Source organism: Chanodichthys erythropterus, chromosome 15 (assembly GCF_024489055.1).
Source record: "Chanodichthys erythropterus isolate Z2021 chromosome 15, ASM2448905v1, whole genome shotgun sequence".
NCBI classification, from domain to species: Eukaryota; Metazoa; Chordata; class Actinopteri; order Cypriniformes; family Xenocyprididae; genus Chanodichthys; species Chanodichthys erythropterus.
In genome coordinates, this window is record NC_090235.1 from 14,650,380 (window position 1) to 14,678,284 (window position 27,905).

General features: G+C 38.6%; 1 protein-coding gene across 1 annotated transcript; it reads right to left on the minus strand.

The window, feature by feature from the left end:
* Window positions 1-607: 607 nt before the first annotated feature.
* On the minus strand, window positions 608-27,905 carry enpp2l (ectonucleotide pyrophosphatase/phosphodiesterase 2-like). Its single transcript, XM_067411401.1, has 25 exons — window positions 27,782-27,905; window positions 25,145-25,241; window positions 24,915-25,046; window positions 24,403-24,528; window positions 21,050-21,110; window positions 20,848-20,945; window positions 20,558-20,637; window positions 20,334-20,453; window positions 20,085-20,140; window positions 19,621-19,686; window positions 17,754-17,826; window positions 17,361-17,469; window positions 17,144-17,266; window positions 16,618-16,649; window positions 16,411-16,538; window positions 16,094-16,157; window positions 15,916-16,003; window positions 15,661-15,830; window positions 15,527-15,584; window positions 14,202-14,341; window positions 13,998-14,127; window positions 13,069-13,146; window positions 12,174-12,306; window positions 10,791-10,944; window positions 608-1,903 (listed from the first exon to the last, which is right to left on the minus strand). Exons 1-25 carry the CDS (start codon window positions 27,797-27,799, stop codon window positions 1,733-1,735), a joined length of 2,505 nt encoding a protein of 834 aa, XP_067267502.1. The 5' UTR covers window positions 27,800-27,905; the 3' UTR covers window positions 608-1,732.

Sequence of the window (27,905 nt, forward strand, 5' to 3'; positions counted from 1 at the left end):
ATGCGTGAATAACAACATTTATAACATCTATAATCTATAATCTACGATCTAAACAGTCCTGTGATGAGTTTATGAGTTCACAAACATTCCCTCAATAAATAAACTTTTTTTCAAGGTTGTAAATAAAGCAAAGATTATTGAAGTATGTTTTACAAGAAAATTATTATTTATTTATTATATAAATTATTATTTCAGTTTTTCTACTTCAAATCTTCACATTAATTCAATGTTACTTGCTGTTTCTTTGTCATTACTTGACAACTTTACTTTACCAGCAACTTCTGAGCGAAAATTGTTTTCAAGTAAATCCTACACTCAATGTTTATTCAGTGTATGAGCTGAAATAATAATCATAATCAGAGTAAATACAGTGTGTTTTGTGCAGATAAACTGTAAAGAATATGAGGCGATACAGAGAAACACGTCACTGTTAATGATTGACTGCTGCTGATCATCACACACATTATCTGTGTTTTATTCTGCTAATAAAAAGGGCAGAGAGTGAAACACACACACACACACACACACACACACACACACACACACACACACACACACACACACACACACACACACACACACACACACACACACACGTGAACAGCAACATGTGACACATCAAGTTTTACTGACAGTTCAAGAATTTTATTGATGGAACGAAATCATTAACGACACTCATTAGTAAGACGGAGCATCACTCACTCAGAATCATAAGTCACATGACTTCTGCCAACAATAGGAAGCAGTGATTCACTATCACTAAACGCGCACAAATTCACCGTTCACACTTGTTTCCTCATATTTTCACGTGCTAAAGACCAATCCAGAGTGGACAGCAAGAAACTAGCAGGACAAACACACACACACATATACACACACTCTGTGCTTATGCTGCGTTCACGCCACGTCGTAATTACCATAATTACTAAATGACAACCTCAAACTCGATAAAAAGTGTTTCTATGACAACACCATTAACACCAAATAAATCTGTGCAATTTCAGTCATCAACAGACAAACAGCAACACAAGGAAACACTTCACAGTAAGATCCCACTGGATAATAAACTAGTGAAATCATCTAAACATTCTTAGAAAAATATCTGCAGATGGAGTTAATTCAAACTTAATTCAAAGAATTAATCAAGTCTTAATATCTTCTTAATGCTTTCTCCAGTAAATGAAAGAATGTTTAGATATTTGTGCTGGAAAACAAGACAGAAATCCTTTTTTTTTTTTTTTTGCAGTGCAAAATTAATAAATGCAGCAGAAGTATTATTTATAGTTAATTCATGTTAACTAATGCTAACATATGGAACCTTCTGTGAAGTGTTACCAAGTCATTATGCAAATGCATTATTAATAAACTTGATTATTTGGCGTGCATTAGATGGTTATTCAGATCTGTGCTATAGTGACTGTATCGTATGTCTTTCATTTATTAATCTTGCATTATTGAGAGATTAACAAAAATCAATTCTACTAAATATATTGTGAAACAACTACTGAACTATGTTTCATGCTGAAGCCACCGCGGCTGTAAGAGGGAATCTCCGGTAATCCCGACATGGCGTGAAGGCACGTTTCTGGACGAGAGGAAGTGGAGCTGTCGGTGTGTGTTGTGAGCAGTGAGACGGTTTCATCATTATTAGTTTGAAGGTGAATAATAAATATGACACAATGTATAAAACTATACAGTGAGAGCGTCAGGTGCGGTGGTGTCAGACGTTACGTCAGACGTCGTCCTCGAAGGTCCGCATGTGTGTTTTGAGCGCCAGCACGCGTGTGTACGGCAGCGCGGTGGAGCGGTAGAAGTCCAGGCCCGTGAGGAGCTCCACGTCTCGCACGCGTGCCGTGTGTAACTTCAGCAGATCCTCCACCCAGCGCGACTCATCCTCCCAACTCTACGGGGAAACAACAGGGTTTCATTACAAATGACACAAAATGGTTTGAGGAAGTTCTTTCCTGTATTTCACAAAAAAAAAAAAAACTTAAAAAAAAAGAAAAAAAAAAAAAACAGAACCAAAAGAAAAAACTCATTTTGATTATTATGGGTTAAGAATTCAGTTAACAGGGTTCCTACACATTTTCCATTTCAAAATTCCATACTTTTCCCGACTCATATTTCCAGACCTCCTTCCAAATGATTGGTAAGCCTCGGCCTCCTTTTCTATGTTTTCTCTGCACCATGTTTGTAGTAGGGTTCTTACAGTCTTTCAGTGATTTTTAAATCAGTGTTTGATTGTTGAAATAAAGTTTTGTATTTAGTATTCACGTCTAGGCCCTTCTCTTCTTAAAACTACGTTCCTGTGTGACTTCTGTTGTGGATTAATCTACAAGTACTAATATATTCCCTGTTTAAAAGGGTAGTGACTTTGTTTCCCTTTCTGACCATACCACTCACTACACAGGCGTAAATATTTCATTTAACATTCTAATAACTCGACACATTTACTTCATAGACATCCTTCTCTGATTTATCCATTCTGTTCTGTTGTCAGTATTTGTTGATATCAAAACATTTCTATAGAGTAGCCTACGAGTACGAGTAGCTTACACAAGCGCAGTATCAGTTTCTGTAATATTTTAGAAATTCATAAGTTTATAAACATCTGCAAAGTAAAAAGAGGTGTAAAAGGTGATGTGTAGGGGGGTCGGGGGGCATCCTCCCCAGGAGACGATTTTTGTGATTTTAACATGTAAATGAAGCATTCTGGTGCACTCTGACAACAACATAAATGGGAAAACCAACATTTGCTTCAAGTAAAAAAAATAAAAATACATAATAATAATAACCTTCGATTCAATATTGATTCATTTGGGGCCTATCAGGTCAAGTACATGGCAAATTTCCTCAAAGAAAAAAAAAATTCTCTCAACTAATGCTGTAAATTATACAAGGAACCACAGCTGGTACATCATTATAATAATTGGTTAAAACTGATTTGCAAGCTACTTTCATATAGGCTAAATTACACATAAGGAAGTTTATATAAATTTTTAATGACAATTATTTTTCTACTCTACTTTTTTTTTTATTTAGGCCTAAACATTTAAATGGTGGCTGTCATGAAACAGATTTATGCGTTTATTATCGAAGCACATGTTAAGTACAAATACAATGAATATGCGATAGCCTATAGTGCACATATTTAGCAAAATGCTCCTCTTGAAGTTCATTTTTGTAGCTGAATAATGAGTTCCCTTTCGAAGGGAACTCAACTCTGCGTTGCCACGCTTTGGGGAACGTCACACGTGACTCGGTGTCTGAAAAACCAACTATCCAACAACTCCAATGCTCATTGGCCGGCGACAGCCTATGACGTCATAGGGGCGCGACCCGGAAGTATAAAAGCACGCCCGCGGGAGCAGTCATTATCTTTTCATCTTTCAGGGACTGCCTGTGTCTTGCCACTGTCCGTTTCTCTAATTCAAACTGTGAGTGTCTTGAACTATGTCTGAGGGCAAAAGTTTTAGGAAGTTTGCGGATCCTTGTCCGAGGTTTCTGACCCCGGAGGATCCTCACACCCTATGTGTGTTATGTCTGGGAGAAGAGCACGCACGGTCTGCGTTTGAGAACACTGGCTGTGAGCTGTGTGAGCGTTTTCCCATGAGAACGCTCCGTTCCCGCCTGACGCTTTTCTCGAGGGGAGAGACGTCTGCACCTGTGCCCGGTGGATCTGGTCCTGCTCGTGCTGAGGCCGAGCGGCGGCTGCATTCATGGGGGTCACAGGTGGAGCTCGCCGCTAAGTTTGAGAGAGGTGTCACGGTCTCTCAACCTCAAGCGGCGGCTGGCGGGGATGAGCTTCTGGATGACGATGATGCCATCTCCTTGACATCATCGGATCCAGGAGCGAGTGCTCTTCTGGCTGAGAGCCCCCGAGAGCAGGAGATGGCTTTGGAAGAGGGAGAAGTGACTGAGGTTGCTTCTTTCCCTTCCAAGCCTCCCTGTCCAGCATATGTGGAATTATTGGAGGTTGTGGAACGCGCTGCAGGCAGGCTGCAGCTGCCGTGGCAGCGCGTCAGGAAAGAGCCCGTTCGTGGCAGATTGGACGAACGGTTTCTATCCGACCACAACCCTATAATTTCTGCGAGCCTTCCATTCCTTCCCGACCTACATGTTGAGGTGGGGAGGGCATGGAAGAACCCATACTCGGCCAGGATTCATTTGCATCAGCGGGGGAATTTCGCTGATGTGGAGGAATTGGGCCAGCATGGGTATGTGTCGATGCCCCCCATTGACGAGACGTTTGCCAACTATCTCGTCACGGGTAGCGCGCCGACACTGAAGGCTCCGGTTCTGCCGTCCAAACCCCTTAAGATGACATCTCGTTTGAACGGCAGAGCATATGCTGCTGCGGGTCAGGCTGGTGCTGCTTTGCACACAATGGCGGTGTTGCAAGCGTACCAGGCTGACCTGCTGAAGGACCTGGATCAGGGGCAGGGTTTGTCCCCTGATGCGGTGGCTGAGCTGCGCCAAACTACGGATTTGGCTCTCCGTGCCACTAAGCAAACGGCCGCCTCGATTGGAAGATCGATGGCGGCTATGGTGGCTACAGAGAGGCACCTTTGGTTGACCATGGCGGACATCGGGGAGAAGAGAAGGGCTCTCTCCTCGATGCCCCGGTCTCGCCATCTGAACTTTTCGGCGGTTCCGTTGAGACGGTCGTTGGAAAGTTTAGGGAGGCGAGAGCGCGCTCAGCAGCGTTTAAGAGTTTCATACCGCTCAGGTCCGATTCTGGGCCCAGACAACCGGGAGGCTCTGGTCCGCCTCGAGCCGAGGCTCAGAGGCAGGGTCAGAGATCCAGCGTCGCCACTCGAGCACCTCCTCCACCTCGGAGTAAGTCTCAGAAGCGGCGGGATGCGAAGAAAAGGAGAGGTGATCTGAGGGAGGTGATCGATCGGCGGCGTGATCAACGCCGCTGATTGCTCTCCTCTCTGGGCGAGGGAGGATTTGGTACTTTCCTTCGCCCCTTTTCTTCGTCCTCCCGGGATATGTTTTTAATTTTAATCTGTGCACGTTCAGGATAACACCTTTGAACAGTCAGGCCGGTGGCCGGCCCATGATGAAACTTTTTCTGAAGGCCCGCCTTCTGGCTTGATAGTGATAAGGTTCGTAGGCTTATGGAACCGGGGATATCATTCTTCTACTATGAAAGTACGTGGAAGGAATCTCTGGTTTTCGAGCCGTGGGAAGGTAAAACGAGGTCTGATTTAATCGCTTAAATGTTCGACCTTGTTTTTATTCCTGTATTGTTTCCTGAATGTGTAACAGTAATTATGTAATGGGGTTTTTTTGGGCAAAAAACTGGAGTGTTGAGACTGACTGAGCGAGCCACAGAATGGCTGCTGTTCAGTTTTCTCTCTGTATGTTCTGTCGTTCGACTGTTGTCAGTATAGTTTGAGCTGGCGTTCATCACTTCAGTTTATGCGTTTGTGGCGATCCTAACTGGCCGCCCAGCGCGATGGCTGTGATCTTTGCTGTATTTCTTATCTGAATTTCGAGGTAGAGATCAGGCTTATTATAGCGCCTGTTATTTTGAATAGGCCTGTATGTTTTTGGCCAGGCTAGAACTAAGTGTATGTATGGTGTATGTATAATTAATTCCCATATGTATTTTAGTTTTGGCCTTCTCCTGAGGGAGTGGCTGAATTTTTTGCCCAGATTATCCCATTGCTTATGTAGGTGCAACAATGAGTATAACAGCTAGGTTTTTAGACTGCTTTGTTAGAGACCTGATGCTGTTTCTCAGGTGGTAGGCCCTTATCTTTGCGTAGATAAGTTTATGCTATTAATGTTGCTAGGCCCCACTCTCTAGAACATTCATGCTGAGAGGAAAAAATATTTTCTTCCGAAATTTAGTTTATTGGGTTAGAGCTGGTTCCCTGTAGCTTGGTTCCCTGGAAATTCAGGAACTGAAGCCACGTGTCATTGAATCGGCAGGCCCCTTCAGGCCTCCTTTTTAGTTTACGTGTTGGCACAGATTGAGTTTTTCTGTGCGGCTCTGGATGAGATGTCAGTAGTGAAACCTTACTGAGGTTTGGTTTAACCTATTGTTGCCTCTGAGTCGATGATTCTAGTTGAGCTAAGAGCCACCTAGCGCTTAGGTTGGATCTTTGTGCTCCTGGAAACGGCCACGAGACTTGCGCCATGTGTCCTGAAGGATGATAAGCCTGCGGGCCGCCTTTATTGGACATACTGGTGTTTGTTTTGGGTGTATTTCTCCCTGAGAACTAGTCATATACACTTTCGCTGGCCAGGGGCCCAAGTGGTAGATTCAACCCCCTCTTTTGCGGGTTGTTTACCTGGCTTGGGACCTAAACACTACCACGAGCTGATGCCACGTGTTTGTTGAGGTTATAGGCCTTCCAGGCCTTCCTTAATACGTGTTGGCGTACGCTGTACTCCTCTTGTTTAAAGAGTAAAAAGTGTTTTTTACTGAGTACACTGCTTGTCGGTTTGTGTTGGGTGGATTATTTAGGAGCACTGTGCAACTTTCCCATGGCTGCCATGGAAGTTATCTGTCTCTGTACGTTAGACAGGTTTTCAGAAAGGCGTTTTACTAAAACGGGTCGTTTCTGGAGTATACTTCTGTTGTCATGTTGTAAGTCCCTCCCGGGCCTCCATGATTATGTGCTCTTGGCATAGTCTACCTGTTAGGTGAGCTCTGCGCTTCCCCCTTGGGGTTGAGTTTGGTAATAGTGCTTAGCTCCCTAAGCTGGTTATGATGGTTAGGCCTTCATCAGGCCCCATCTTTAGAATCAGCCCTAGGCTGGTTTGTGCTCCCCTTTTGCAGGGTTTTCAGCGCACAGCCTCCTCAGTGCGTTAATTAAGCACTGGGTAGATCCTAGGTGAGCGGATTATCTCCCCTCGATATGAGGGTTCATAGCATTCTGCTGAGTTCTGCTCTCCAGGATGCCCGTCTCTACGCGTGGGTCTGAGCTGGTTTCTGCCTTTTTGCAGTCACTCTTACCTATTTTCTTCTTCAAGAATGCATTCTAGAGGCTCTGTATTCAGACAGGGTTGGCCTGGGCTGAGTCTGTTCCCATATAAGACCAGGCCGGCCTCCCTGGTGGCAATGAGGGTGACCCCGTTCCCCTCAAGAGTGGCTGGCCGAGGTTCCCTTTGGTTCCTTGGCCACATTCCCTTAAAGGGACCACTTTTTCCTTCGGGAAAGTGGGTCCCGGATGCCTTAGCGATTTCTTTAGGCTCTATTTTTTGAGAGAAAAAGGTAGTAGCCTTTTGGAAGTTCAGCTTGGGCTGTTGGCCAAAGGGAATGCTGTCACTGACAGCCTGGTGTGACCCGAGGGGGAGTTGCTGGGCAGTTTGAGAACTGCCTTGAGGTCTTTGCCTCAGCCATACTTTTTTGGCAGGCACTCTCCTTAAGCATGGCGGCGTTGGTATATCGTTACCCAAAGCGTGGCAACGCAGAGTTGAGTTCCCTTCGAAAGGGAACGTCTCAGGTTACGTATGTAACCATGGTTCCCTGAGACAGGGAACGAGACTCTGCGTTCCTTTGCCATGCTTCAGGCGGCCTGCTGGGCAGTCCCTTCAAGACGATGGATAATGACTGCTCCCGCGGGCGCGCTTTTATACATCCGGGTCGCGCCCCTATGACGTCATAGGCTGTCGCCGGCCAATGAGCATTGGAGTTGTTGGATAGTTGGTTTTTCAGACACCGAGTCACGTGTGACGTTCCCCAAAGCGTGGCAACGCAGAGTCTCGTTCCCTGTCTCAGGGAACCATGGTTACATACGTAACCTGAGACGTTTTTGGCCATTGAACGGCTTTTCTGAGGTAGGCTAAATGTGATATTTTTACATGCAGTTTTATTGATGCCTTTCTGCAGTTGAAACAATGATTGATCGATTGCATGTGATACAGAATTCAGTAAGTTGTACTTTATCTTTCAACATTCCTGCGGATGTTCAATCATGTTTATTTTGTGCTGTAACTAGTAAAGCAGAAGAGATGGTCGGTTCACGAGCGCTACAGCGATCTATCACGCCACAGAGCACCAAGAAAGATCCCGACTCACTCCAGTCTATGGGAAAGTAGGCCATTTTCCATTCATGTGAGAATCCTGAGACACGCGCTCGCTCTGAAAAAAACCTCTTTGGATCTACACGATTCACATAAGTTATGTATTTTGATTCAAAAGAGCTAATTTCGCTGTAAAGTGTCTAGTTTGCAGGTATAATAAATTAGAAAACTGAATAGAGACAATAGTCTGGAAACACAAATATTTTTCCATACTATGATTTCTTTTTTCCATACTTTTCCAGACCTGGAAATTACTCAAATCAAATTCCATACTTTTCCATACTTTTCCAAACCGCGTAGGAACCCTGAATTAATACAACTTTTAAATATTCAAACATTAAAATATTAAAACATTCAAACGTTTGAATATTCAAATGTTCAAATATTCAAACATTTAAATATTAGTATGATCAAACATCCAAATGTTAAAAAAAAATTATATAGTCAAAGGTTCATATATTAAAATATTCAAACATTCAAATATTCAAACATTTAAATATTAAAACATTCAAATATTCAAACATTTAAATATTAGTATGTTCAAACATCCAAATGTTAAAAAATTTATATTGTGACGAGCGTCCTGAGTGCACATCAGCGTTGCTCTGGAAACTCACGAGGAGCACTTGCTCACAGGTTGTCACAAGCTAATGGGCCACACCTGCAGCGGATCAACCTGCCTGCATATAAGCAGCATGCTCACAGACAAAGGGGGAGAAGCCTCTCCATGAGACAGCAGACTAACTTTCTCTCTCTATCCCGTTCCAGAAAGCAGTGTGTGACCGATCAGCACCGCCATGAGCACCGCACGGATTCACCCTCACCTGGACACGACCGAGGGCACCCCCCACCACTCACTTATACACTTGTATTCCAATAAAATCCACCCTCCAGGGCCTTAAACTGAGCTCTCCTTGTCGTGTGATCCTTCCACCCCGCCAAAATATGTTCAAACATTCATATATTAAAATATTAAAACATTCAAATATTCAAACATTTAAATATTAAAACATCAAACTGTGCCGTGACTTGTTCATTAACACAGTGACTTGCCGCAACTTACTGGCGATATTTCATAAGTATTGTTTCATTTTGTCATTAATTTCATATTTCTGCATTCAAAATGTTATGTTTAAGACATTAATCGCATTATGCAATTGCTGGTTAAATGCGTTTACTGCCCTGATCCGCATTAAACTGTGGAACTGTGGCCTACTTTTCTTTCCTTGGGAATATCTGACATTTCTTTATGCAAACTGGAAAAACAATGGAAAAACATGATTTGGTAAAGTCTGCTTTACATCAGTTACACAACTCACATCTAACCATTACTGAAACATAGGAAAGACCGAACACTGATCACACCTCAGAGTCACTGTTTCTCCTGTGGAAAACAGCCCAGTAATGTCACATTTGTCTCCTCTAGAGCTTCAGAAGAGATCAACAACGTCTAAATCTATATAAACACAATAGACGGCCCTTTCCACGGATTGGTCAACATCAAACCCTGCCGTCATCAGCTGTTCCTCAGTGTCACGCTGCTACAGTTGAACGGATTATTAAAGTACATTTTCTCTTTCTCATCAAACAAACTAACCACTCTGTGGGTCAGAAAAAGTCCGATGAGAGTTGTGTAAGTGGTGTAAAGGTGAAGCAGCTGCTGTTTTACTGTAACTGCAGTGTCACAACTGATTCACCACTAATGACCCGTCCGCTTCTGAACCACCTGTGTCACTGCAGACAAACTGTGGAAATACTTTGTTATTTCCTTTGTTTTTCCAGGTTTGCATAAAGAAATGTCAGATATTTCCAAGAAAAATTACACCCCTCCTTTATTCTGCTGATTCATAAAGCAGTTTCACTGCAGACGACATGACAGCTCTGTGTGTGTGTGTGTGTGTGTGTGTGTGTGTGAGTGTGTGTGTGTGTGTGTGTGTGAGAGTGTGTGTGTGTGTGAGTGTGTGTGTGTGTGTGTGAGTGTGTGAGTGTGAGTGTGAGTGTGTGTGTGTGTGTGTGCTTTTGTTTATATTACATTGTGGGGACCAAATATCCCCACGATGTAATATAAACCTGAGTTCACCTACATCATGGGGACCAGCCACCGGTCCCCACAATGTAAATTAATTAATAAAAATACTAAATGATGTTTTTGTGAGAAAAGAAAGGTGTGCACTGTGATGGTTAGGTTTAGGGTTAGGGGAAGGGGGATAGAAAGTATAAAATGTAAGATAGTATAAAATGCATTGCGGCCTATGGAAAGTCCCAACAATTCACAAAAACAAACGTGTGTGTGTGTGTGTTTGTGTGTGTGTGTGTGTGTGTGTGTGTGTTTGTTCGTTGTGGTCTGGTTTCTATGGACTAAACAGCTCCATCTGCTGGTCAAACCTTTAGAGCTACATTATATAAACAAACATGCTGAACATATTTATACACACAGGAGAACGTCTCCTGAAGCATTTCATCCTAATTCACAACATATGTATACTGTATATACATAACAGTTATTTAAAATAGCTGTTTTCTATGTGAATATACTGTAAAATGTAATTTATTCCTGCTGAATTTTCAGCAACAGTAATCCGGTCTTCAGTGTCACATGATGAAATGTAATCTGGACACGTTTAGAAGTTGGTTTAAGCATACGTGTGGATTCAGCTGTTACTGCATTTATTCGTAAAGTTATTTGATGGATAATGATTTCATTCACTGTGTGTGTGTGTGTGTGTGTGTGTGTGTGTGTTACTGACGTTGCAGCTCTCGCTGTTGTCTGCTCTGTGTGGCAGGATGAAGCATGTGACCCTCAGATCTCCCTCACACTCGTCCAGTGTGTCGTTGAGTTCCTCACAGCTGCTGATGATGCTGTAGAAGTGAGTGGGGATGTAGACGGAGCCCGCCGCACGCCTGACACACACGAATAACTGCGTTACAGTTTCCATCAGGAAACATTAACATAACCATTTAATCATATTCCATATTATTATAAATCTAAATTATATAAAATATTATTACATTACATTTAAATAATAAATTATTTAAATATACAATTCCATATTTAAAGTTTATATTTATATATAATTCAATATTTAAAGTTTTATATATATATATATATCTATATATATATATATATATATATATATATATATATATATATATATATATATATGTATGTGTATATATATATATATATATATATATATATATATATATATATATATATATAATACATTTATAAAGAAATAAATACTTGAATTTAAAATAATAATTAATAAATAATATTTATTTATGACAAAATTATATATATATATATAATAAATTAATATAAACACATTCTTAAAATAAAATATTTTATATTATTAAATGATATAAAATATTACATACAAATTCTATATTTTATATGAATTAATTAATAGTAATGAATTATTATAATTAATTATAATTAAATAATAATTAATTATCTGAATATTTAATTAAGTACTTAAATAGTTAAATTAGATTATATATAATAAAGTTATATATATGTAAATATTTATATTTAAAATAATAATTTAATTTAACATAATTTAAACTGGATAGACATGTTAATAAACATAACATGAGGGTCATGGTTGCAGACGGACCTGCTGCATGCCAACAACAGAAATCAGTTCAGTCTCCACAAGGAAAAAACATAACACATTTATAATATTTTATTTTATTAAATAATAATAAAAAATAGTATTGAATTATATTTAAATATAAATTAAATATTTATTATATTTTTATATACATTTATATTGATATAAATATTTATATTTAAAAAATAAAATTTTATATTATTAAATAACATTTTTATATTAATCATATTTAATTTAATTTAACAATAATTTAAACTTAAAAAAAAAAAACATGAGGGTCAGGGTTAGTGTTAGGAGACAGTGTCATGAGGTCAGTATTAACTCTTTCCCCACCATTGACAGAACTTTTGGCTTTCGGTAGGGGCGCTATTATGCATCTTATAACAGAGTTTCCATGAAAGTTTTGTGAAAATTATAAAAAATGCTGGCTGTGGGGAAAGAGTTAGACAACAGAAGTCAATGGAGAGACTCCATGAAGACACAAATATACACTGTGTGTGTGTGTGTGATTCTCACTCTTTGATCTTCTCCTCCGTGTCTCTCAGTCCGTCGTGGTCGTGATCAAATATGGGTCCCATGATCACATTCACACCATTATTCTCCAGACTGTATCGCCTGAGCACGACTCTCTGCAGGTGACGCCACACCTCTACACACACACACACACACACACACACACACACACACACACACACACACACACACACACACACACACAGTTTAGTTTGGGTTGTAACGGTTCAAATGAATCACGGGTTTGGTACTGTTCGGTATGTGCTATGTTAAGGGGGAAAAGGACTACTGTCAAATAAAAGAAAGAAAAATAAGAACAAAAATAATCAAACTACAACCAACAGCACAAATAAATAAAATAGAGCAAAGATTCAAATAAAATAAACAGTGCTTTTCATGTTATTTAGGTATCTAACTGTAGTTTTCAGGTACAGAAATCGAATAAAGTAATCAAATGTACAATAATACATCATAGTCCATGTTGTCTTTTCTCGACTGTTTACGTCACTTAAGACATAACCGACTATGTTTACTATAGGATACTCACTGAAAATAAGCAAGAATCGGGTTCTCGCTCACTATTAAAATGATTAATCATGCATAACAAATAATCACAAATGCACAGCACTGATCATAAATACACAAGTACATTTGCACATTTCTGGATGATTTTGACTGTTGAATCTCAATCATCGTTTATTTTTAATATTGTATTTAATATTTTTAAGTGGATGTTCTTTTTAGCCAATCGGATGTGAGTTTTCAACCCAGCCGATCGCTCAAAGCTTTAGCAGTAACGGCACCTGCTGCACAGTTTTATCTCATGCACTTGTCAATCAGTCAATCACATTTTGTAAATAAATGAATTCTGAGATTATTTCAGCAGCGTGGGACTCACTCTTGAAGGCGGGATACATGGGAACTGTGTTGGTGATGAGAGAAGCATCATATCTGGATTCAGCCGTAACAGAGAAATCTGCCCAGAGATCAACATCAGTCATTAACACACATGTAACTAGGCCATTCTCATTTGAATTCACAACAGTACTGACAAAACCAACGATCTTCCAAACTAGTTGAGAGAAAACATTAAATACACATTGAAGTGTTTGTTTCATTACACTACTGTATGTGCATCTGTAGATTTCAACCACAATACTTGTCTTTAAAGGCGGCTTTCACAAATTTTTTCTCCATTTCAGCAGCACTTACATATACCAAAATTTACAGGTTTTTTCCTTCCTATATTCTGAAGGTTTTTACTGAGGGGATTTTTCATATATCATTCACCTGATTATATTTTTAACATTTTACTCCTAAAAACACAGTGAAAATTTATTTTTTCTGTCTGTTGACAGTATTTTCTGATTTATGGAGTGATAAAAAAACATATCCAAAATCCCCTCAGTAAAAACATTTAACTCTAATATGTCAACAAAATCAAACAAGAAATTTGAACCTGGCTTCATCCAATGTTTAGATTTATTTTCTGGAATTTTAAGGAAATTAGTGCATATTTAGGCAAAAAAGCCTGTTTTGCATTTTTAAACATTTAACATTTTAGAAAACTTGTAATTCAAAACAATTGTCTTAATGCATTTAATAAATTATAAGTAATGAAGTAATTAATTATAATTACTTATAATTTTTACTTAATAATCAAGTATATTTTGGTGATACAAATTAGTAAACATTTTCATCTGTATTGTAAAAAGCGCTATATAAATGACTTGACTGAATCAGACATCACTGGGCTTCTTTTTTACTTTCATTGTTTTAAAACATCATCTCATTCATCTAAGAACAGCAGAAGTGTGTTTGACTGACCCGGCGGGTAGAGGAACGCGTGTGTGACGCCGGGCTCCTGGCTGTAAGTGTTGCAAGTGTGTGTGAGATCGAGACGAGGATCTGTTCTCACACACTCACTGGACGACATCGCCGCCACCGCCACCTCCACCTGCACACACACACACACACACACTGACACTGCAGCTCAGAGGAACATGTGTGCACATGTGAACGTTAATGCACCTGTGCTGTCAGCGTGAACCCGGTCCACAGCGGCATGTTGATGGCGTGACTGAAGCCGCTGCAATAATCTGACTGACACAGCTGTGTGTACGACGTCTGGAAGAGAACGGCTGGACGGCCGAACGGCAGGTGCGTGACGTCTGCACACACACACACACACACACACGATCAAGAGATTCATTCATTTATTCTGCTTTGACAATCAGATTATTGACTGTAATTCATGAAAGTTTTAGAATAGTCTCTTTTTAAAGAAGACACTTTCACCGCAGAAGTGAAAACACTTCAAAAAATAAAAGTGCAAAAATGTAACAAAGTTAAAGCAAATGTACTGAACTAAACATTTTTTATTTTATACACAATTGGTATTTTGCAAAATAATTTGGACAAAAATTGCTAGAAAAATCAAAGCCATGTCTGACCAAGTTATGTTCCAAAGATAATATTACAAAAACTGAGAAGCTAAAAAGCTTTTAAAGTATCATTTCCATGGTAACACAATTTCCAATTTCAAAACGGCTTTTTATGATGATTGCTAAAATATGCAATAGAGAAAACAAAATAAAATAAAATACTATATAAAAAAAGGTTAAAAGGTATATTTCTCAAGGTTTTTTGGTTAAAAAAAACCCTGCATTTCTCCTCATCTCTAGCTTACTACCTATTCTAGTCACCTAACAAACCTTTTTTGTAAGTTGCGTTGGATAGAAGCATCAGTTAAATGTATATATGTACATGTAAATATAAGCAGAAATTACATACTGAGCAAGTACATAAAATGGTACGCATATAATAATGACTTATAATTTGAGTTGCTGGGTTGGATTTGGTGGGTAATGTCAGTTTTATATCAATCATCTTTGCGTGGGTACATCAAAGAAAGGTGTTGTTTTGTTTGTTTGTTTTTTGTTTATTTAACAGGTTTATAAATCAGGTTCGAGTTATTAAAAATGATAAAATAATTAATTGAGACCAATTTTCCTAAAACAAAATTTGTAAACAAAGTACAAAATATGAAGCATAACTATATATTATTTAGATTTTTTTTTGTGAATTTTGTCACATATATATACTAAATGATGTTTTTGTGAGAAAAGAAAGGTGTGCACTGTGATGGTTAGGTTTAAATATATATAGTAAATTCACAACACAAATGCAAATAATAGATACAAATAATAAATAATAAATAATAATAATAATAATACAGTAATAATACATTTAAACAAAAATTATTTTATGTAATTGTATTATTTCTGTCCCTCATCTCTTCATCACATGATCTGTTATGACGGATGTGAGCGTGTGAAACTGAAACAGATCTTAACTGTTCGACGGTCCATCGGCCGCAGCAGGAAACAGCTGCGCACTTTCTTCAATGTTGTTCTGTGAACGAGAAAAGACTCAGTACACTGACCTGAGAGAACACGTGTGTGTGTGTGTGTGTGTGTGTGTCACTGACCTCATCATCACAGTTACAGCTCAGGTCATGGGTCACTTCAGAGGGCGGGGCTAAAGGCGTGGGTGATGTCACTTCCTTTGGTTGTGTGGGGGTGTACGACGGGTTTCTCAACACGTCATTCAGACTGCCGTGTGTCCCATTATTAGGGGCCGGAGTCAATCCCAGCAGATCTAAGCACACGGATGCGGCATGAATTATCATGATTCTCATGATCTAAGACTGTTTTAATTAATAAACACGTCAGGATTTTCTCACCACACATGACGTTATACAGTTCAATGTTCTCAAAGACAGGCACTTGTGTCTTGAAGTTGAAGCTCGGTCCAAATCCCAGAAAGATTGTCTACAAGAAAAACATAATGGAAAGTTTCATAGATGGACAGACAGATAGAATGAATTTATGATATATGGATTAACGTATTGATTGATTGACCTGCATGCTGCTGATCTTGTTGTCAAACCCATGATCTCCAAAGTAGCCGCAGGTAGCAGGTGTTCTGCTCTCAAACACAAAACATAAAAACATCACTTGAGTTCAGCTTCACACGGCACATTTCCCTCTATAATGTCTGCGGATATTAGTGAAGAAAGTGTATCTGTTGTTGAATGATGATCAGAGTACCGACTAAAGCATTACTAGTACTTGTTTAAAGATGCCATGGACACATACTCAGTTTTTCTAAAGTGTCGACATATAATAGACTTGCTAACTGGAGCTAACTGGCATCACACACACACAGCGGTACACACATGGCCACGTGCCACTTCCTGTCCATGAGCAGGTGCACGTCCTCGATGCGTCTGTTGTTGGCGTAGTGCAGCCGTTTGGGCAGGTGCTGCTTCAGGTACGGCTTGAGGTGCTGATTGGGCATCTTACACTGAAACCGGAAAGGTCAAAGGTCACATGATGCACTATGGACAAACACAGCAGTGGTTTTGTGTGTTTCATATACTTACTGTTAAATTAGCTACAATCTCCTTCGGATTGTCTGAAACATGAAGAAATAAGTCAATAAAATCAGCCATGTAAAGGTTTTCTCATTCCTCTGAGACTGAAGTACTAAATTACTTAAGAATTTACACTAGAATACTATTGAATTTAAAGCTGAACTTATATATAATGAACTGATATACATGTGTAATTGTATAAACTGTGAAAACTGTGACTTTAATGTTCCACAATTTAAGTTTAAAAAGTTACTTCAATGAGAAACTGATGTAATCAGTCAAGTTTTTAGGTGGAGAAAAAATTAAAAAATTCAGTTTTACTTGTGGAAACAATTTACCATCAATCAAATGTGTTTTTGCAAGATAATTTGGAGTAAAATTCAGAGTAAAATTATGACTCAGTCTCCATACTTTGTAAGCAAAATTGCTGAAGAAACAAACAGTTCGTAAGAGAATAAATATCGTCTAAAACACTGTATTTTAGTGTTAGTCTGCAGTTTTTATAAGTTTAACTTGGATAAACGCGTGAACTCACACGGTGTGTTGGCGGTTTTGGGGCCGATTCTACCGGAGGATCCTGGGATCAGTGTGATGGCATCAACATCGAGTCCGTAAGTGCCCAAATACTCTGTTCGTTCACAGTGAGACTCCTCCATCCCTGAACACAAACACATGACCCGTGGACATCAGCGGAGAGATTTACGGCAGAATCTGATGTATTTATGACTCACTGTAGATTATAGCAGACGTACCGTGATCGCCCACCAGCATGACGTTCACACAGCGATGGAGGTTCATCTGCTTCAGCCCGTTCATCAGCTGACCGATGATGTTATCGATCTTCTTGAGCGTGTTATCCAGCTGTCCCAACACACACACAGTCAGTGTTCTCTCAAACGGCTGTTTATTATGAGTTTGTGTGTGAGCAGGAGTGTAAAGTACGTCATTACTGCTGATCTGAAGAATTTACACTTTACTGGAATACTATTGAAGCAAATTCACACACAGTCAAGTCTTCAGTTCAAACTTGAATTTCATTTCATTTTGTTTGTTCATTCAGTAGTACTGGACACTTGATCTTCACTGAAACAGCAAGTAAACTGTGTGTGTGTGTGTGTGTGTGTGTGTGTGTGTGTGTGTTTCACCTCGTTGCTCAGCGGGCCCAGGAGGTGTCCGTACGTATCCGGCTGTTCCGAGTGGACAGCGTAGACATACGGCCTGAAAAAACACACCACACACAACTTAATACACAAAATAAACGTAGTAAGTGAACTGATAGACACAGAAACATCACTATATATCACACTATAGTCAACACAGATAAATGTGACATTTATTATAATGGTTTAATGTGTCACTTAAATTAAAACTCTATTAATGTTATACTGTAATGATAATGGCTTTAATTACTCATTTTATCCCCAGAAATTGAGGGAAAAATCCATTTATTAGACATCAGTGATACTGGCCTTCATTCAGAGCACCTGCTTACTTTTCAATTGAAAATATGTATTACAATATAAAAATATATTGTCAATTTTTATATTACATGTGATTAATAATGATTAATTACAGAAAAAAATGTGATTAATTAGCTATTTTTTAATCAACTGACAACATTAATTAACACATAGTTATGTCATTATTCACTATAGTTACTGTTAGAGTTATCACTATCATTATTACCATCGTTATCAGTATAGTTATCTTAACTTTATCATTGTTATCTTTATTGTTATCAGTAAAGTTATCACTATTGTTATAGTTTTCACTATAGTTATCATTAAAGTTTTCATTATAGTAATCACTACAGTTATTGTTACAGTTATCATTAATCACTATTGCTGTAGTTGACATGATGCATATTGTTAGTTTTCACAATAGTATAAACTAACTATAAAATTATCAGAATAGTTATCAGTAAAGTTTTCACTGGTTATCGTTATAGTATCGTTACAGTTTTTGTTACAGTTATCGTTAAAATGATCACTGTAGTTATCGTTATAGTTATCAAGCTAGTGTTATATTTATCATTATAGTTATCATTCATAAAGTGAACAAGCTGTTATAGTAGAAAAAATTAAGAGTTTGGTTCCAAAACACAATAAACACCATTTTCCGCCAAAATCAGTATTGTATCTGGTCGGTATTGAAAAGTCATTTATAAATTTTGCGCAAAATGTGATATCCGTCGTGTTATTCTGTCATTTTTCCTCCGTTTCTTTCCAAAACGCGACAAACGCCAATCTCCTTTTTCTGCAGAACGCGATATATCCGCTCAACCAATCACAGCGCTCCATTCCACGCTCTGTAAACATTGAAGCCGTTTTTAATACCAATGTACTCGGCAAATGTGTTTATTTAATCGTGCGGTGGCGCCAGATACTCTTTAATCGGTAATGACAAATAATTTATAACATTAACAACATGACCCGTTGAATTCATTTTGGAAGTGACGGCTGAATGTATTTTTAGTAAAATATCTGTATTTAAGATAAATATTGGCAAAGTTCAGAGGCTGTCATATATGTGAATCAACTTACTTTGTTGTGTATTTTCAATTTGAAAAATAACTTTTATATTAATGGATTAATTGAATTTTGAAAAAAAAAATGTGTCATGGATTTATTGCATTTTGGGAAAAAAAAATAATACGTTTTTATAATAAACTTAAAATTTAAAATCAAAATGTAGATTTGAATTTTTAAAGTTTTTATAACCAAAAGATGTGAAAGTTTGAAACAGAAAATAGTGGTTTTCATCTCGCCACTTTCTTGGTAAAGAAAACACATTTTTACTCAAATGAATCAAAATGGAGTTATTGCGTTTTGGAACCAAACTCTTCAAATATTGTATTACTTCAAATATTTTACTTTTTTGCACTACAGTTACAAAAATTGGTAGGCTTAATTGTCGTTAAAAATAAAGCTGTAAAGGTCATCAAAAAGGACACAATTCTGTGCGATTCCATCATAAGAACGTTTTCTCCCAGTACGAGGTAAACTGACGCACCTCTCGTCATCAGGCAGGTGCAGCCACTGCAGAATAGTGAGAATCCTCCTCTCCAGAGGAATCACCCTACAGAGAGACAGACGTGTGTTTATTCAGCCGTTCAACAATGTGTTTTCTAAACACAGACAGACGTCAGAGATCTCGTTCACGAGCGGCTGGTCGTGTCTTCAGAACTCAAGCGAACGAAGCTCTTCAGAGAAGAACATGAAGGTCGGGACAGACCGAGACACTCCGAGTGTGTGTGTGTGTGAGAGAGAGTGTGTGAAAGGTCTTTGTTTGAATCATGTGTTGTTTGTGTCATGAGTCTCTGGCAGTGACACTCTGAGCTTTGCTCCAAACACAGAAAGCTGAATCTCTGACAGTTCTGACGGAACAATCACCGTTAAGATCTGAAATCACTAATATAAAGCAGATGAATGAATAATCCTGCTCAACATTTGGACTAAAGGTCTCTGTGATCTCACCAGGGCCAGAAGAAGGTCCCGGCTTTCACGCCCTGTTTCTCTGCCGTGATCCAAATCTGAGAAGACAAAGTTTAAAATATTAAACATGAATCCACTATAAATAGGCTTTCCCTGCAAACCCAAACTGAGCTCCAGGATTTATTTAGTGTTCACATGTGAAACTGAATCACATCTGCTTTAAATGTGCAGATGACATTAGAATATAATGTGATTGGCTGAGAGCCGTGTGTGGGCGGAGTCATGACTCACGGGCTGCCCGCCCCACCAGCGGTGATTGAGCTTCTCTCGTCCTCTCAGTTTGAAATGAGCTTTGAACACGGGATCATACATGGAGTTACACACGATCCCGTGAGACTCGGGATACAAGCCCTGAGGAAGAACAAACCCAGCGTCTTAAACCAGCTCTGAAGCAAAGCATGCTGGGAACTATAATATGAGTCATATAATCATTGTGGTGTGTGTGTGTGTGGTACCGTGGCCAGCGTGTAGAGGTTCGGGAAGGTTTTGGACGGGTACATGGGTCTCATGCGAGGGGCGTGAGTTCCACACGATCCTGCCAAACAAACACATGAAACACGTCATGAACGATGTTTAAACAATGTTTTTGAGAACATTAAAGAGCAGATAACTCTGAACGAACGCTCTATTAACGTTACTGGAAGAACGTTTGTTCAACTCTTAACGTTAGCTATAGTTCTGAGAGTGTCTGCAGTGAGGGATTGTGGGAAGTGTATTTGTGTGATTCAGAGAGGAGATTCTGTACTCAGTTTGTGGATGTTGGGTAAGACGCTCTTTCCTTTCTTCATGTAAGAGGCGCGGAAGCCGTCCAGAGACAAGATGATCAGAGGAGGACGCACAAACCTTCAACATCAACACACGTGTTTACATTATAGAGAGAGAGATTCATGATGAACAAACGCTGCACTTTATTCTGCATTTAAAGCACTATAAACTCCGTCACTCACCCTGCAGGGCATTCTGGGCTCTGAATCTCCTCACAGTCGCCCTCCAGCCATGAGCTGTCGCCTACAACACACACACACACACACACACACACACACACACAGTTTCAACGTCCCGCCACTACACTTGTGGAATTGTTTTGAAAACTTCGGATGTCCTGTAAGTCTGTGAGATGAGTGTGTGTGTGTGTGTGTGTGTGTGTGTCACTGTGACTGTGTGTGTGTGTGTGTCAGTGTGTGTGTCACTGTGACTGTGTGTGTGTGTGTGTGTGTGTCACTGTGACTGTGACTGTGTGTGTGTGTCATTGTGACTGTGTGTGTGTGTGTCACTGTGACTGTGTGTGTGTGTGTGTCACTGTGACTGTGTGTGTGTGTGTGTCAGTGTGTGTGTCACTGTGACTGTGTGTGTGTGTGTGTGTGTGTCACTGTGACTGTGTGTGTGTGTCACTGTGACTGTGTGTGTGTGTGTGTCAGTGTGTGTGTCACTGTGACTGTGTGTGTGTGTGTGTGTGTCACTGTGACTGTGACTGTGTGTGTGTGTCATTGTGACTGTGTGTGTGTGTGTCACTGTGACTGTGTGTGTGTGTGTGTGTGTGTCACTGTGAGTGTGTGTGTGTGTGTGTGTGTGTGTCACTGTGACTGTGTGTGTGTGTGTGTGTGTGTGTGTGTGTCACTGTGACAGGGTTCCTACACATTTTCCATTTCAAAATTTCATACTTTTCCAGAATCAAATATCCAAACTTCTCTGTAGATTTTCAGACATATTTAACCCTCTGGAGTCTGAGGCTGATTTGGGGCCTGGAGAAGTTTTGACATGCCCTGACATTTGTGCTTTTTTCATAAACATATTAATGGAAAAAGTGTCATTACACTGTATTCAGCACAAACTAGGCTACAATAATATGTGAGGAACATGTACATGTTTGTATTTTTGAAGGAATAACGTTTATGCGTGGTTATTGAAAAAACAAAAAACTTAAGTCACTGAAATAAGGCCAAAAAATATATATTAAATCTGTGTTCACAAGACTTCTGGGTATTTGAGGTTGTAGACTAGAGTTTTTGCTTCAAAATGATGTAAAAATTATGCTGCCTACTCGTTCATGTAAAACAATATAGAGATTTAAATTTTCTAAAACATCTTTGGTCAAGAAACACAGTATGCGTGGAGGCGTGAATCATCATGAATAATGTGGTGATTCACACCTGAGAAGACAAAAGAATCACATAATAATGAAAATGAACCTGAAATGACTTGCATATTAATGAGGCCTTTCAGTCAGGTAGGCTGTGAAAAAACCCTCTGTTGATCATGTCTCAAATCTCATCATAATGTAAATCAAACATACAGAAAAAACAGCAATACTGTGAAATATTATTACAATTTAAAATAATGGTATTCTATTATTAAAATATAATGCATTTCTATGATACAAAGTGTCTGAACAATTATGTTACCTCTATGGCATTTCATATAGGCTTTTAGCTTAAAAGCATGCACATTTGGAGAAATATTGATGGATTCTCATATGTTTGTCAATTTTCTATACAGAGGAGTAATATTTATTCAGGATTTATTGTCATTACTATGAGTGCTGGATACTGTGTTTTCAATTCATGCTTGCAGCCGGAGGGCGCTCTGTGCACCTTTAGTCCACAAATGCTAATGCTAAAGAAGAATAGGCAATCCAGGAAATAACTGAACTAACAGAGGCCAGAGATCGCTAACTATGGCTATTCAAAACACTTTTCAAGACAATAAATACACGATTGAGATGATGAATGCATGTATTGACTGAATTTGCGTCTGAATAGCGCTGGCTCCGTGGGCGTGGCCGCATTAGCGGATAATGAGCTGAATCACGGATTTCTGACATGGCTCTCTTTTCATACAGATTACATAAACACAGAAGGTTTGTTTTTGATTTGACTTACACGGTTTAAAACCTGACATTTCAACGTTTCTTTAGACACAAGTCAAATTTTTTTGGGATTAGTATTCACTAAGTTACAGTTCATTTTCTGAGAACTATCAGATTGGACTTCTTTCAGAGGGAGAGATCACGCATCATGTTTTCTTTATTTTGCAAAAAGCACAATATTGTGTTTTTACTCTGAGTGTACACAAATAAAAGAAGATATTCCACAGATTAAAATGGTGTATATCTCTTAATTGTACGTGCAACATTGATGGAGTATTTTGAGTCTCTTTCACACTGGTTAGAAAAAAACCGCGGTGATCACGCCGGCATGACCGCCGACCCGAGGGAGTTAACATGGTTCATTCAGCATTATTTCCAGCTTTATATTTAGTAAGTCATCCATAAATATTTGTTTTTTCATTGATTTTCTTGAAGCAACAACATACAGATCCCCTGAAATAAAATAAAATAAAAAAAACATACAGACTTTTGCATGCACACAAGAAACTTTTTCGTGTTCTCGAGAAACTATTCACACGTGCACGGGAATCTTTACGCATTACGATTTCTAGTTTATATATACTATAATCTATTTCCTTTGTGCATCACTGTGTTTCCATTCACCTATTTTTATGCACATTTTGGGATATTGCACTAAAAAGTGCTATAAGATGTGCATAAATTCTAAAAATGTGCATAAAAAATGAACTGAATTGGATCATTTTTTTAAGCGATACAAAAACATGCACATAAACTATGATGGACATGCACATAATTAATAGATCTAAAATGTGGCTTTCCTTACAGTAGTACCTCTGATATCAAGACCTAATGTCCATTAACAGGGAAAGAAACCATGACACGTAATAAGCTGATGGCACAATACGGCTGTGTGTATTGTCCTATTTGCCAAGTTCAAGGGTCTATAAAATAGACAGATACTGTAAAAAAGTGTTCAGAATGTGGCTTTTGTTAGGGCAGAACATCATATTTCAAGGCCTTATGTCTGCTTTAACACACACTCTGTGGGGGCCAAGAAAACACATTACGAAACGGGCTGATGGTGCAATATTGTCCTATATGCTGAGTTTAATGGTTTCTCGTGCACACACCAAAGTCTGTATGTTTTTTATTTTTGGTGCTAAGAATATCATGAGAAGAAACCCAAAACGCTTTCTAAGTGCATCGTGTAATGAATCACTGAACAACTGCCATAAAACACACTTGATAAAGTATGATACATTTATTTTCATTACATTCTTAATTTTCTAGTATAGAAACTAAATAGGGGCAAAACTCTGGAAATGCAAATATTTTTCCATACTTTTCCAGACCTGGAAATTACTCCAATCAAATTCCATATTTTTCCAAACTGCGTAGGAACCCTGCTGTGAGATGAGTGTGTGTGTGTGTGTGTGTGTGTGTTTGTCTGACCGGTGCACAGTGATCTGTAGTTGGTACAGCAGTCTCCTCTCTGCAGACAGTCATCTGAACACTGACAGGCGTAATCATCGTTCCGCGTCTCTCCACAGCGCTGCTGAGAACACTCGAACCCTCCCGCTGAACACACACACACACACACACACACACACAATGAACAGCATATCTAAACAAATTTCTGCATGACGGCAGTGTGCATTCATGTTCAAATATTCAAACATTTAAATATTTAAATGTTCAAATGTTAAAAATTTTTAGAAATTTGTGCTGTAAAACAAGACAAAAATACTGTAATTTTTTGCAGTGTTTATCTTCTTTTACAGTAACATCCAGCTGAGCTTTTGCATTTCACAGGATTCAGACTTTCTAGATCAGGAATTCACAACATGAACCGCTTTGAGATCAAATATCTCTGAAGATCAGTTTCAGAAGTGTTCAGTTGTGATTTAGCTTCAACACACACGTGTCGTGTAAGGAAGGTGTGTATGTCATGTGTTTGCTCTCACCTGTCTTGAGACACTGCTGGTCGAAGTCGGAGCAGCAGCTCAGGTACGTCTTACACAGATTATCACACCTGCAGTTGGGCGGCTCCGCCTCCTTCAGCTCGAAACAACGACCCTGACACGACCCCGAGAAATCTGACGTCACACACACACACATACAAGGTTTGTCAGAATGATGCGATACACACATACACACACGAGTGATGAACATACACACGTGACGACAGTCTGACCTCTGATTGGTGGAGGAGCGTCATCTGCTTCTCCTGACGACTGACCGGCCTGGAACACGTACGCCTCACACGCGGCCAGCGCCAACACACACACCACCTGTCACACACACACACACACACACACACACACACAGTGTTATATTAGGAATATAGTCACAGTTAAAGTCTTGAAGCGCCTCAATAATAATAATAATAATGAAAGACAGCTGAACAGAGTGTTTACTATAGAGTATTTCAGTGGACTTCATTCCACAATTATTTTTCCCATAAAGATTTTTAAAAAAGCATTAATAGCATTATAATCCACAAACCAAACCAACCTGTGAGGTTTTTATGAGGTTATTTTATGAGTTTCACCCAAATACATTTACACATTTACCCATTTTAACAATAATTTCTGTCTTTTCTAATTGTTTTATATAAGTTTCAATTGGTTTTTCATCAGTAATGAACTTCACTGTCTTTGATTCAAGTTAATTTTTCCCAAGAAGTATTTTTCCCATAGAGATTAATTATTGATTTTATATTACAATATATTGTAAATGATTACATACAGAAACAACATACTTCACTATAACTGCAATTACATTTATTGCAAACATTACTGATTTACTAGATAGAGGATTAAGGTAGTTTTTTTTTTTTTAATTATATTTTAGAATATATATTTTTTTTATATATATATTTTTTCTCAGAATTTCTACCCATTAAACTATTTTAGAGCTTGGCCTAACTAGAATAGAAGTGACTATTTTTTGTGTCTACATGGTTTAGTTAAATTGAAAAGGGTTACAATTTCTAAATAAATTTGCAAATTACTTGAATACATTCTCTTTATTGAGGACCAAGTCTAAAATTTCTGTTTTTAATTCGTTTTTATAGAATATTTGGGGATGATTGCAAAAATGTCAATTTGCTGTAACCGTAAAAAATGTGAAATTCTCAGTAAATAAATTCTCAATAATAATCCTCAGTAAATAAAAGTAAATGGATATTATAATTAATTTAGGGAATCATCATTTTGAGTCAAGTCAAAATTCTGAAGTGTCAATGTGGTGTAACCACCATTCAAGGAGCTATTTTGATAAAATTGTGCAATAACTTTTTGAAATATTCCCACCAAGGCCATGTGCTGACACAGGTGTCCATGTCAAATATGATTTTAAAATGAAAATGTCAAATGGTGTAACCGGCTACAAGCTTTTCTGTTAGGGGCCAATTGATTAAAGATGTGACATAAACTAACCTACTATTTGGAACTATTTTTAAGTTTATTTCTTTATTTGAGAATTTCACCTTTTTTAAACATGATCAATTATTTGGTACAAAGTTTTTATGGTTACACCACATTGACATTTTTGCAATCATCCCCAAATATTCTCTCAAAATGAATTAAAACCACAAATTATAGACTTGTTCGTCAAAAAAGAGAATGTATGCAAGTAATTCATGAATTTATTTTGAAATTTTAACCCTTTTAAATTTAATTAAACCATATGGACACACACACACACACACACACACACAAATAGTTTCAGCATTATAAAAATAAGAGATTTGATTAATTTCCATGACATTTCCAGGTCTAGAAATCACACTTTTAAAGTGAGGAGTCCTTATACATCCAGGTTTTTCAAGACCGTGTGAATCCTGGTTCTTCATAGACAAAAAAACATTTGTTGTAGTGGTGAAATAAAAGAGGGAAACTTGATTTTTAGTTGTTTTAGCTGATTTTATAGCTTGTTTGTCATTTTAAGGCCCTTTTAAAGGTTTGATAGTGGCCCCGGGGCCCTGGATGAGAGCCACTGGATTACTGGCAGTGATCCTGGTGTGTGTTGAGTGTGTGTACAGGGTTAATCGGGAGACGGTGTGTCAGGACGGGACGGGACGAGAGCGCCGTTTCCTCATCTGGTCATCTCTGACACTGTGAGAATTACATCATCAAACACTTACTGACCAACAAACGTTCTTCCAGCAACATTAATACAACGTTCACTCAAACTTCACTCTGGTCTTTAATAATGTCCTCAAAATGTTATTCAGAAACATTTTAGTTGGATGTTCTTCTAACGTTTTTTAAATGTTGCTACTTGTTTCAGAACGTTCAGAAATAACTTAATGGAAACATTAGAATAACGTTCTTAGAATATTTTATTAGCTGGCTGATTATGCAATCACGTGTACCACTCATTTGAATATATTTACATGATGTTTCACTGCCTCTGAATAATGACAATAATAATGCAAAGTTTAATCTACACTAATTGAATTTCATATATTTTGGTATAGCCTGAATGAACACGAATCTCACTGATCTAGACATTAATAAGATGCATTAATAATGACAGTGATTTCTGTACACTGTGAAACTCTATACTTGATAAATTATATTAAACACTCTTTTGCATGATTGTGTATGAAGTGTTGTTCTGGAGATGTGAACACAGTTGGACAGTTCAATAGTTTGTATTTACACACCAGCTTGCGAAATCTGACCTGCAAACCGACCCACACAGAACAAACCCGAGATTTATTCCAAAACTCATCCACTAACAGCTGCGACACTTCTGTATTCTGTCGCCTCTCAGCTCGACTCATTATTACCGCAGTGAGAAAGAGTTATCATCGCAATCTTACCAGTTTTCCCACGCTCATGATTCAACGCTAATCCTGCTGAATGATCGCGGCGCTCCGCTGCTGCTGCGCGCGCTCGTGTGTCTCTGCGCGTGACCCCAGGCGCGCGCCCTCAGACGTTCACTGC

Bases quoted from the DNA above. Each gene is read 5' to 3' on its own strand.
- enpp2l (XM_067411401.1), bottom strand. The intron at 25,047-25,144 runs GTCAGACTGTCG...GTGTGACGTCAG, and splicing joins CGCTCCTCCACCAATCAGAG to ATTTCTCGGGGTCGTGTCAG. The intron at 15,585-15,660 runs GTCAGTGACACA...TCTCGTTCACAG, and splicing joins GCTGTAACTGTGATGATGAG to AACAACATTGAAGAAAGTGC.